The 14,061-nt window shown below is 44.1% G+C and overlaps 1 protein-coding gene across 1 annotated transcript in view; it reads right to left on the bottom strand.

The window, feature by feature from the left end:
* LOC128694249 (brain-specific homeobox protein homolog) overlaps positions 1-13,657 on the bottom strand; it is an 82,907-nt gene extending 69,250 nt beyond the window's left edge. The window contains exon 1 of the mRNA XM_053784274.2: positions 12,934-13,657. Within this exon, the coding sequence (XP_053640249.1) occupies positions 12,934-13,041 (108 nt within the window). The 5' untranslated portion in view covers positions 13,042-13,657. The remainder of the gene's footprint in view (positions 1-12,933) is intronic.
* Positions 13,658-14,061: the final 404 nt, after the last annotated feature.

The raw sequence follows: 14,061 nt of genomic DNA, 5'->3' as shown, positions 1-14,061 counted from the left end.
ATAATAATAATAATAATAATAATAATAATTCTCTTCACTTAAATTCTGTGTAAGAAAAAAAAAATCTGTACAAATTAATTTTGGCCGAAATAATTCCGACCAAACTATTTTTCGCCATAATTATCGCTGACCAAATTATGTCCGACTTATTAAAGACCCAATAATTCTACAATAATCTACTACAACTACTCTGGTGGCCTGGTGGTTAACGCTCTCGCTTCACACGGTGAGGGCCTGGGTTCGATTCCCAGCCAGAGTAGAAACATTGGACGTGTTTCTTTCCACCTGTTGTCTATGTTCCCCATCAGTAAAATGGGTACCTGGGTGTTAGTCGACTGGTGTGGGTCGCATCCTGGGACACTGACCTAAGGAGGCCTGGTCACAGACCGGGCCGCGGGGGCGTTGACCCCCGGAACTCTCTCCAGGTAAACTCCAGGTAAACAATAATCTACTACAATAATCTACTACAATAATCTACTACAACAATCTACTACAATAATCTACTACAATAATCTACTACAACAATCTACTACAATAATCTACTACAATAATCTACTTCTACACAATAATCTACTACAATAGTCTACTTCTTCACAATAATCTACTACAATAATCTACTACAATAGTCTACTACAATAATCTACTACAATAATCTACTACAATAGTCTACTACAATAATCTACTACAATAATCTACTACAATAATCTACTACAATAATCTACTACAACAATGTACTACAACAATCTACTACAATAATCTACTACAACAATCTACTACAACAATCTACTACAATAATCTACTACAACAATCTACTACAATAATCTACTACAATAATCTACTACAATAATCTACTACAATAATCTACTACAACAATGTACTACAACAATCTACTACAACAATCTACTACAATAATCTACTACAACAATCTACTACAACAATCTACTACAATAATCTACTACAATAATCTACTACAATAATCTACTACAATAATCTACTACAATAATCTACTACAACAATCTACTACAACAATCTACTACAATAATCTACTACAATAATCTACTACAATAATCTACTACAATAATCTACTACAATAATCTACTACAATAGTCTACTTCTACACAATAATCTACTACAATAATCTACTACAATAATCTACTACAACAATCTACTACAATAATCTACTACAACAATCTACTACAATAATCTACTACAATAGTCTACTTCTACACAATAATCTACTACAATAATCTACTACAATAATCTACTACAATAATCTACTACAATAATCTACTACAACAATCTACTACAATAATCTACTACAACAATCTACTACAATAATCTACTACAACAATCTACTACAATAATCTACTACAATAATCTACTACAATAATCTACTACAATAATCTACTACAACAATCTACTACAATAATCTACTACAATAGTCTACTTCTACACAATAATCTACTACAATAGTCTACTTCTACACAATAATCTACTACAATAATCTACTACAATAATCTACTACAACAATCTACTACAACAATCTACTACAACAATCTACTACAATAATCTACTACAATAATCTACTACAATAATTTACTACAATAATCTACTACAACAATCTACTACAATAATCTACAACAATAATCTACTACAATAATCTACTACAATAGTCTACTTCTACACAATAATCTACTACAATAGTCTACTTCTACACAATAATCTACTACAATAGTCTACTTCTACACAATAATCTACTACAATAGTCTACTTCTACACAATAATCTACTACAATAATCTACTACAATAATCTACAACAATAATCTACTACAATAATCTACTACAATAGTCTACTTCTACACAATAATCTACTACAATAGTCTACTTCTACACAATAATCTACTACAATAATCTACTACAATAATCTACTACAATAGTCTACTTCTACACAATAATCTACTACAATAATCTACTACAATAATCTACTACAATAATCTACTACAATAGTCTACTTCTACACAATAATCTACTACAATAATCTACTACAATAATCTACTACAATAATCTACTACAATAGTCTACTTCTACACAATAATCTACTACAATAATCTACTACAATAATCTACTACAATACTCTACTACAATAATCTACTACAATAATCTACTACAATAGTCTACTTCTACACAATAATCTACTACAATAATCTACTACAATAATCTACTACAATAATCTACTACAATAATCTACTACAATAATCTACTACAATAATCTACTACAATAGTCTACTTCTACACAATAATCTACTACAATAATCTACTACAATAATCTACTACAATAATCTACTACAATAATCTACTACAATAGTCTACTTCTACACAATAATTTACTACAATAATCTACTACAATAATCTACTACAATAATCTACTACAATAATCTACTACAATAATCTACTACAATAGTCTACTACAATAATCTACTACAATAATCTACTACAACAATCTACTACAATAATCTACTACAATAGTCTACTTCTACACAATAATCTACTACAATAGTCTACTTCTACACAATAATCTACTACAATAATCTACTACAATAATCTACTACAATAATCTACTACAATAATCTACTACAATAATCTACTACAATAATCTACTACAACAATCTACTACAACAATCTACTACAATAATCTACTACAATAATCTACTACAATAATTTACAATAATCTACTACAACAATCTACTACAATAATCTACAACAATAATCTACTACAATAATCTACTACAATAGTCTACTTCTACACAATAATCTACTACAATAGTCTACTTCTACATAATAATCTACTACAATAGTCTACTTCTACACAATAATCTACTACAATAGTCTACTTCTACACAATAATCTACTACAATAATCTACTACAATAATCTACAACAATAATCTACTACAATAATCTACTACAATAGTCTACTTCTACACAATAATCTACTACAATAATCTACTACAATAATCTACTACAATAGTCTACTTCTACACAATAATCTACTACAATAATCTACTACAATAATCTACTACAATAGTCTACTTCTACACAATAATCTACTACAATAATCTACTACAATAATCTACTACAATAATCTACTACAATAATCTACTACAATAATCTACTACAATAATCTACTACAATAATCTACTACAATAATCTACTACAATAATCTACTACAATAATCTACTACAATAATCTACTACAATAATCTACTACAATAATCTACTTCTACGTTAAAAAACACTACGTAAAAGCAAGTTAAAATCAGAGTTAAAAATTTAGTCTCAATACGCATGTTAAATACGTAAGTTAATGCGTACGATAAATACGCATGTTAAATACGTAAGTTAATACGCACGATAAATACGCATGTTAAATACGTAAGTTAATACGCACGATAAATACGCATGTTAAATACGCAAGATAAATACACGTGTTAAATAGGCAAGATAAATGCTTACCTTAGACATACATGTTAAATGCGGACGATAAATACCCTTGTTTAACACTCATGTTAAATATACATGTTAAACACGCACGTTAAATACGCACGTTTAACATGCGTATTTCACGTACGTACGTTAAATACGCATGTTAAACACGCACGCTAAATACGCACGTTAAATACACGTTAAGCACACATGTTAAATATGCACATTAATTGCGATCGTTACATACGCATGTTAAATATGCTTGTTAAATACGCATGTTAAATACGCATATTACATACGCATGTTAAAAACGCATGTTAAATACGCATGTTAAATACACATATTACATACGCATGTTAAATACGCATATTACATACGCATGTTAAAAACGCATGTTAAATACGCATGCTAAATACGCTTGTTAAATACGCATGTTAAATACGCATATTACATACGCATGTTAAAAACGCATGTTAAATACGCATGTTAAATACACATATTACATACGCATGTTAAATACGCATATTACATACGCATGTTAAATGCACATATTACATACGCATGTTAAATACGCACGTTAATTACGATTGTTAAATACGCATGTTAAATATGCACGTTTAACGCGTATAAAACGCACAGGTAAATCCCCGCTGAAATTAATTAAACAGGTGAGTGACCGCAGGCGTGTGCCGCTGCCGCTGCCGCAACCGTTGCCGCCGCCGCTAGCGGCAGCCGCAGGCGGCAGAGATTGAACTTAGTGTGGGAGCTTGATCCCAGGAACTGGAGAAAATTTTCTTCTTGTTGGAACCTGATCGCTCTCCCATACTCCAGGCGCTCCAGGAACCCCTCAGGGTTTAGCGCTTTCTATGTAGTATAATAATAATAATTGTCATTATTATTATTATTTTTGTTATTACTGTTGTTATTGTCATTATTATTATTATTATTATTATTATTATTATTATTACCACTATTATTATTATTATTATTATTATTATTATTATTATTATTATTATTACTGTTGTTATTGTCATTATTATTATTATTATTATTATTATTATTATTATTATTATTATTATTATTATTATTATAATTATTATTATTACCACTATTATTATTATTATTATTATCATTATTATTATTCTTATTCTTATTATTATTATTATTATTACTGTTGTTATTGTCATTATTATTATTATTATTATTATTATTATTATTATTATTATTATTATTATTATTACTGTTGTTACTGCCATTATTTTTGTAGGTGTTATTATTATTATTTATTATTATTATTATTTTCAGGCTCTAAGCCCGTAGGGTTCATACAGCGTCTGGGAGGAGAAGGAAGGCAGCATCCACCCCCCTCAGTGTGGGAGTGGAAGGCAGCATCCACTCCCCTCAGTGTGGGAGTGGAAGGCAGCACCCACTCCCCTCAGTGTGGGAGTGGAAGGCAGCACCCACTCCCCTCAGTGTGGGAGTGGAAGGCAGCACCCACTCCCCTCAGTGTGGGAGTGGAAGGCAGCATCCACTCCCCTCAGTGTGGGAGTGGAAGGCAGCATCCACTCCCCTCAGTGTGGGAGTGGAAGGCAGCACCCACTCCCCTCAGTGTGGGAGTGGAAGGCAGCACCCACTCCCCTCAGTGTGGGAGTGGAAGGCAGCACCCACTCCCCTCAGTGTGGGAGTGGAAGGCAGCATCCACTCCCCTCAGTGTGGGAGTGGAAGGCAGCATCCACTCTCCTCAGTGTGGACGTGGAAGGCAGCATCCACTCCCCTCAGTGTGGGAGTGGAAGGCAGCATCCACTCCCCTCAGTGTGGGAGTGGAAGGCAGCATCCACTCTCCTCAGTGTGGGAGTGGAAGGCAGCATCCACTCCCCTCAGTGTGGGAGTGGAAGGCAGCACCCACTCCCCTCAGTGTGGGAGTGGAAGGCAGCACCCACTCCCCTCAGTGTGGGAGTGGAAGGCAGCATCCACTCCCCTCAGTGTGGGAGTGGAAGGCAGCACCCACTCCCCTCAGTGTGGGAGTGGAAGGCAGCACCCACTCCCCTCAGTGTGGGAGTGGAAGGCAGCATCCACTCCCCTCAGTGTGGGAGTGGAAGGCAGTATCCACTCCCCTCAGTGTGGGAGTGGAAGGCAGCATCCACTCCCCTCAGTGTGGGAGTGGAAGGCAGCATCCACTCCCCTCAGTGTGGGAGTGGAAGGCAGTATCCACTCCCCTCAGTGTGGGAGTGGAAGGCAGTATCCACTCCCCTCAGTGTGGGAGTGGAAGGCAGCATCCACTCCCCTCAGTGTGGGAGTGGAAGGCAGTATCCACTCCCCTCAGTGTGGGAGTGGAAGGCAGTATCCACTCCCCTCAGTGTGGGAGTGGAAGGCAGCACCCACTCCCCTCAGTGTGGAAGTGGAAGGCAGCATCCACTCCCCTCAGTGTGGGAGTGGAAGGCAGCATCCACTCCCCTCAGTGTGGGAGTGGAAGGCAGCATCCACTCTCCTCAGTGTGGGAGTGGAAGGCAGCATCCACTCCCCTCAGTGTGGGAGTGGAAGGCAGCACCCACTCCCCTCAGTGTGGGAGTGGAAGGCAGCACCCACTCCCCTCAGTGTGGGAGTGGAAGGCAGCATCCACTCCCCTCAGTGTGGGAGTGGAAGGCAGCACCCACTCCCCTCAGTGTGGGAGTGGAAGGCAGCACCCACTCCCCTCAGTGTGGGAGTGGAAGGCAGCATCCACTCCCCTCAGTGTGGGAGTGGAAGGCAGTATCCACTCCCCTCAGTGTGGGAGTGGAAGGCAGCATCCACTCCCCTCAGTGTGGGAGTGGAAGGCAGCATCCACTCCCCTCAGTGTGGGAGTGGAAGGCAGTATCCACTCCCCTCAGTGTGGGAGTGGAAGGCAGTATCCACTCCCCTCAGTGTGGGAGTGGAAGGCAGCATCCACTCCCCTCAGTGTGGGAGTGGAAGGCAGTATCCACTCCCCTCAGTGTGGGAGTGGAAGGCAGTATCCACTCCCCTCAGTGTGGGAGTGGAAGGCAGCACCCACTCCCCTCAGTGTAGGAGTGGAAGGCAGCATCCACTCCCCTCAGTGTGGGAGTGGAAGGCAGCATCCACTCCCCTCAGTGTGGGAGTGGAAGGCAGCATCCACTCCCTCAGTGTGGGAGTGGAAGGCAGCACCCACTCCCCTCAGTGTAGGAGTGGAAGGCAGCATCCACTCCCCTCAGTGTGGGAGTGGAAGGCAGCATCCACTCCCCTCAGTGTGGGAGTGGAAGGCAGCATCCACCCCCCTCAGTGTGGGAGTGGAAGGCAGCATCCACTCCCCTCAGTGTGGGAGTGGAAGGCAGTATCCACTCCCCTCAGTGTGGGAGTGGAAGGCAGCATCCACTCCCCTCAGTGTGGGAGTGGAAGGCAGTATCCACTCCCCTCAGTGTGGGAGTGGAAGGCAGCATCCACTCCCCTCAGTGTGGGAGTGGAAGGCAGCATCCACTCCCCTCAGTGTGGGAGTGGAAGGCAGCACCCACTCCCCTCAGTGTGGGAGTGGAAGGCAGCACCCACTCCCCTCAGTGTGGGAGTGGAAGGCAGCATCCACTCCCCTCAGTGTGGGAGTGGAAGGCAGCACCCACTCCCCTCAGTGTGGGAGTGGAAGGCAGCACCCACTCCCCTCAGTGTGGGAGTGGAAGGCAGCATCCACTCCCCTCAGTGTGGGAGTGGAAGGCAGTATCCACTCCCCTCAGTGTGGGAGTGGAAGGCAGCATCCACTCCCCTCAGTGTGGGAGTGGAAGGCAGCATCCACTCCCCTCAGTGTGGGAGTGGAAGGCAGTATCCACTCCCCTCAGTGTGGGAGTGGAAGGCAGTATCCACTCCCCTCAGTGTGGGAGTGGAAGGCAGCATCCACTCCCCTCAGTGTGGGAGTGGAAGGCAGTATCCACTCCCCTCAGTGTGGGAGTGGAAGGCAGTATCCACTCCCCTCAGTGTGGGAGTGGAAGGCAGCACCCACTCCCCTCAGTGTAGGAGTGGAAGGCAGCATCCACTCCCCTCAGTGTGGGAGTGGAAGGCAGCATCCACTCCCCTCAGTGTGGGAGTGGAAGGCAGCATCCACTCCCTCAGTGTGGGAGTGGAAGGCAGCACCCACTCCCCTCAGTGTAGGAGTGGAAGGCAGCATCCACTCCCCTCAGTGTGGGAGTGGAAGGCAGCATCCACTCCCCTCAGTGTGGGAGTGGAAGGCAGCATCCACCCCCCTCAGTGTGGGAGTGGAAGGCAGCATCCACTCCCCTCAGTGTAGGAGTGGAAGGCAGCATCCACTCCCTTCAGTGTGGGAGTGGAAGGCAGCATCCACCCCCCTCAGTGTGGGAGTGGAAGGCAGCATCCACTCTCCTCAGTGTGACATCTTCAGTAAGTCTTACCGGAGTCAATATAAACAATATCATATTCATTACCATCATCTTCCTCCGCTAATATTTACCTCGGTGAACAAAGTTAGTAAATTCGTAAGTCAGGAAGGTCGCTTTGTACAACCTTGCTGAGATCGATCAATTTATGTCTTTGAAGGATCACTTTGAATAGCCTCGGTAATTATCGATTCCAGTATTTTTTCCCCTCCATCATAGATTAGGCTAATTGGTCTATAGTTCGAAGCTAGAGACCTGTCTCCTGCTTTGTAAATAGATATCACTTTTGCCATTTTCCTTCTATCAGGAACTATGCCAGTTTGTAGTGATATGTTATACTAGCCATATAAATCCCCGCCCGGGAATCTGTATGTTTTTGATTCATCTAGTTATCTGAGAACCGTGTTACAAGTGACTTTGATCTCGAATAACTTATTTTCGGTCTGATTTACATAATTTTGGGTTTCTGGAATTTCTCTGATATCTTGCTGCGTAAGAATTGAGAGGAAATAAGTGTTGAAGATACTACACATTTCATTTTAAGTGGGCCAATAATATCCCTAATCTTACTTCTACATACCTGAAACATTTGGATTAATTTTCGAATCCCCTTTGACTTTAACTTAATATCTTTTTCCTTTTCTTATTCCTTTTCTTGTTTCCCTTTTAAATGTATTGATTTTTAAGTGTTTTTCCTTCTTGATTCGTCTGTAAATGCCTTTCATTTGACCTGTGAGATGTAATATATTGTTTATCCATTTAGGGTCATTTTGTTTGAGAGAAAGTTATGAAACTTAAGATTTCCTGTAAAACTGCTAAAATCAGATTATACAAAATTTAAAATCCGCCATTAACACATTTTCGTATCTAGATGCCTTAATAATTTTGTATCTAGATGCCTTAATAATTTTGTATAGTAGAAGTTAACTTCGTTCCCTGTCAAGGTTTGGTGGCTGTAAATCACTCCCATTACCTGACATGACATTCTCCAACCTGTTTACTGTGTCACCAGCAACATCAACATCTCCGGGAAAGCACCATCTCTGTCTCACCTTCCTGTCTCTGCTACAGAAAGCATTGTCCATATATTTTACCTGTGGGTTATCGACCCCATGGATATTCCAACCTTTATTAGCAGAGGAGTTAGTGGTACCTTTATCCCCACTGACCACTGAAGTATATTCGTCCTGGAGAACAGAGAAGCGATTTACTACTTTCAAAATTTCTCTTTTAACCTTCGTTATTTAGATATTTGTCTCTTTACTGGCAACCGCTTCCCAGTTTTGTTATTTGTCAGTGTATTTGATACCGTGAGCATTGCTGGTAACCTGCACTTCACTGCTTTGCTACGTACTGGAGGGTACCATACTGGTGCTACGTACTGGAGGGTACCATACTGGTGCTACGTACTGGAGGGTACCATACTGGTGCTACATACTGGAGGGTACCATACTGGTGCTACATACTGGAGGGTACCATACTGGTGCTACGTACTGGAGGGTACCATAGTGGTGCTACATACTGGAGGGTACCATACTGGTGCTACATACTGGAGGGTACCATACTGGTGCTACGTACTGAAGGGTACCATACTGGTGCTACATACTGGAGGGTACCATACTGGTGCTACGTACTGAAGGGTACCATACTGGTGCTACATACTGGAGGGTACCATACTGGTGCTACATACTGGAGGGTACCATAGTGGTGCTACATACTGGAGGGTACCATGCTGGTGCTGCGTACTAGAGGGTACCATACTGGTGCTACATACTGGAGGGTACCATACTGGTGCTACATACTGAAGGGTACCATAGTGGTGCTACATACTGGAGGGTACCATACTGGTGCTACGTACTGGAGGGTACCATACTGGTGCTACATACTGGAGGGTACCATAGTGGTGCTACATACTGGAGGGTACTATACTGGTGCTACATACTGGAGGGTACCATACTGGTGCTACGTACTGGAGGGTACCATACTGGTGCTACATACTGGAGGGTACCATACTGGTGCTACATACTGGAGGGTACCATACTGGTGCTACATACTGGAGGGTACCATACTGGCGCTACGTACTGGAGGGTACCATACTGGTGCTACATACTGGAGGGTACCATATTTGTGCTACATACTGGAGGGTACCATACTGGTGCTACATACTGGAGGGTACCATATTTGTGCTACATACTGGAGGGTACCATGCTGGTGCTACGTACTAGAGGGTACCATACTGGTGCTACATACTGGAGGGTACCATACTGATGCTACATACTGAAGGGTACCATAGTGGTGCTACATACTGGAGGGTACCATACTGGTGCTACGTACTGGAGGGTACCATACTGGTGCTACATACTGGAGGGTACCATAGTGGTGCTACATACTGGAGGGTACTATACTGGTGCTACATACTGGAGGGTACCATACTGGTGCTACGTACTGGAGGGTACCATACTGGTGCTACATACTGGAGGGTACCATACTGGTGCTACATACTGGAGGGTACCATACTGGTGCTACATACTGGAGGGTACCATACTGGCGCTACGTACTGGAGGGCTCCATACTGGTGCTACGTACTGGAGGGCTCCATACTGGTGCTACGTACTGGAGGGTACCATACTGGTGCTACATACTGGAGGGCTCCATACTGGTGCTACGTACTGGAGGGCTCCATACTGGTGCTACATACTGGAGGGCTCTATACTGGTGCTACATACTGGAGGGCTCCATACTGGTGCTACATACTGGACGGCTCCATACTGGTGCTACATACTGGAGGGCTCCATACTGGTGCTACATACTAGAGGGCTCCATACTGGTGCTACATACTGGAGGGTACCATACTGGTGCTACATACTAGAGGGCTCCATACTGGTGCTACATACTAGAGGGCTCCATACTGGTGCTATATACTAGAGGGCTCCATACTGGTGCTACATACTGGAGGGTACCATACTGGTGCTACATACTAGAGGGCTCCATACTGGTGCTACATACTAGAGGGCTCCATGCTGGTGCTACATACTAGAGGGCTCCATACTGGTGCTACATACTGGAGGGTACCATACTGGTGCTACATACTAGAGGGCTCCATACTGGTGCTACATACTAGAGGGCTCCATACTGGTGCTACATACTAGAGGGCTCCATACTGGTGCTACATACTAGAGGGCTCCATACTGGTGCTACATACTAGAGGGCTCCATACTGGTGCTACATACTAGAGGGCTCCATACTGGTGCTACATACTAGAGGGCTCCATACTGGTGCTACATACTAGAGGGCTCCATACTGGTGCTACATACTAGAGGGCTCCATACAGGTGCTACATGCTAGAGGGCTCCATACTGGTGCTACATACTAGAGGGCTCCATACTGGTGCTACATACTAGAGGGCTCCATACTGGTGCTACATACTAGAGGGCTCCATACTGGTGCTACATACTAGAGGGCTCCATACTGGTGCTACATACTAGAGGGCTCCATACTGGTGCTACATACTAGAGGGCTCCATACTGGTGCTACATACTAGAGGGCCCCATACTGGTGCTACATACTAGAGGGCTCCATACTGGTGCTACATACTAGAGGGCTCCATACTGGTGCTACATACTAGAGGGCTCCATACTGGTGCTACATACTAGAGGGCTCCATACTGGTGCTACGTACTCCAGTATCGGTGTTACTTGTGACGTACAGTCATCTGATAGCTAAAATATTAACATGTTTTTCTTTGACTCTTGCGCTAGGCTGTGTGTGTTAAATACGTTGACAGCGTGTATCAGATGCGGTGACAGCGTGTGTTAAATACGCTGACAGCGTGCTTTAAATACGCTGACAGTGTGTGTTAAATAAGCAGACAGCAGGTGTTAATTACACAGACAGCAGCTGTTAATTACACAAACAGCAGATGATAACTGCACAAACAGCAGGTGTTACACAGACAGCAGGTGTTAATTATACAAACAGCAGGTGTTAATTACACAAACAGCAGGTATTAATTACACAAACAGCAGATGTTAAGTACACAGACAACAGGTTTTAATTATACAGACAGCAGTTGTTAATTATACAGACAGCAGGTGTTAATTACACGTACAGCAGGTGTTGAATACACAGAAAAACAGAGACGTTAGAGAGCTAAGTGTGACCTTCCCTGGGGTTACGACATTCCCTGGGGACACGACATTCCCTGGGGTCACGACATTCACTGGGGTCACGACATTCACTGGGGTCACGACCTTCCTTGGGGTCACGACATTCCCTGGGATCACGACCTTCCCTGGGGGTCACGACCTTCCCTGGGTCACGACCTTCCCTGGGGTCACGACTTTTCCAGGTGTCACGACTTTTCCTGGGGTCACGACTTTTTCTGGGGTCACGACCTTTCTTGTGGTCACGACCTTTCCTGGGCTCACGACCTTTCTTGGAGTCACGACTTTTTCTGGGGTCACCACCTTTTCTGGGGTAACCTTTCCTGGGGTCACCACCTTGCCAGGGAGATAAGCATCAGTGAGTGTCAGACAGAAAAAGAGAGAGAGTGAGAGAGAGAGAGAGAGAGAGAGAGAGAGAGAGAGAGAGAGAGAGAGAGAGAGAGAGAGAGAGAGAGAGAGAGAGAGAGAGAGAGAGTGAGTGAGTGAGTGAGTGAGTGAGTGAGAGAGAGAGAGAGAGAGAGAGAGAGAGAGAGAGAGAGAGAGAGAGAGAGAGAGAGAGAGAGAGAGAGAGAGAGAGAGAAGTAAAAGTAGGATGAAGAATTAGTAAGAAAGATCTGAATATAAGAATGGAAATGAATGAATAGAAGACGAGGAGAAACACAAGAAGCAGAGGGAGAAAAGAAGAGAAGAACAGCAAGAAGAGAAGAACAAGAAAGAGAGGAAGAAAGCAACACTGGAAAACCGAAGCAAAAAAACAAGAAAAAAACAAAGAACAAAGCTACCGTCACTTAACAACTTAAATTCAAAAGTGCGTAAACCGGAACTGAAAACCGGAAGGAAGTTTCGGCCCTTCCTGGAGAACCATTAGGACGAACCGAAGCGTCGCGCAGCAGGGGTTGAAACAATCGTGTCTGACTCACCTTGGGTCTGTGGAAGAGTATGTCGTCTATTAGGAACGAGGTGGTTCCTCTGGAGGTGGACGCCGTATCCAGGAGGTTCGAATCCCTCTTGTTGCCAAGTAACTCCATCCTGAAGGTGGTGACACTGACGGTGGCAGCGACTCACGCCGAAGGAGACTCGTCTTGCTGACCTTGTATGACGAGAGACAACGAAGAGGAGGTTTGCCGGGAGTGATGGACCTTGTCCAGCGTTGGTAATGTTGCGGTTTGCGGTGATTCTAAGAGTTTAAGGAAAAAGGGGTAGCCGTTCTTGAAGGGGTAAAGGGGGTCTTTGGCAAAGGCTGGGGAAGGAGGGACGGGGAAGGGGGTGAGCACTAACAAGAGTACATACAGTTCGCCGATGACTACCGCAGGACGGGCTGGAGACCGTGAATCTAAAGCACCACACACGACTTCCGGCAGCCGGCAAGTCACTATCCGGCAGTCTCCAGACTTGCCCAAGGCGCGTTATAACCTCGTCAGCGTATTTTTTAGCGGGCGTTGGCGGTGGTCACTTGACGGAGGGCAAGTGGACCGGCGGTAATGGCGGAGAAGTGTGGCCCCCCACTTCTCTGCCTTCTCCTCCTGCTGCTTCAGCGACTGCTGATTGATGCGGCCACGACCTCAAAAACTCGCGATTTTCCCGTCCGATTATGACGGAGTCTTTTGGACCAATGGTAGGCGATTAGGTGGTCGTTGTTGGTGCATATTACCACAATCAGGACGGTGATCGCTGCTTACCTCGTCCAGCGCCTCGCTCTCCGCCAATCACCGACACCCTGGCCCATACTCTCCAAGAAGCGCAGCAAAATGGACCAATGAGAGCGGCGCCTGCCAGTACGGCCTGAGCGCCGACCAATGGGAGACGCTCCCGCCACTCCCCGTTAAGCTAGGCCACGCCCACCTCTCCGTTACGGAGAAGTGGCGGGAAGAAGATGAGAATATTACACAGAGAAAACTCGGCTCCAGCAACAATGAGACGCCGCCGGGAAATTGGTGAGTTGGGGGGAACAAGTGGTATTACTGGCGCGGCCCCGGGGGTGCCGGGGGAAATTTCCCCGGGGCCAATTAGGAAACACTGTTGACATACGATTCGCCGAGTAATTATCC

This window comes from Cherax quadricarinatus, chromosome 43, assembly GCF_038502225.1.
Source record: "Cherax quadricarinatus isolate ZL_2023a chromosome 43, ASM3850222v1, whole genome shotgun sequence".
NCBI lineage: Eukaryota > Metazoa > Arthropoda > Malacostraca > Decapoda > Parastacidae > Cherax > Cherax quadricarinatus.
Note: the sequence above shows the minus strand (reverse complement) of the source record. Positions and strands in the feature narration are given on the sequence as shown.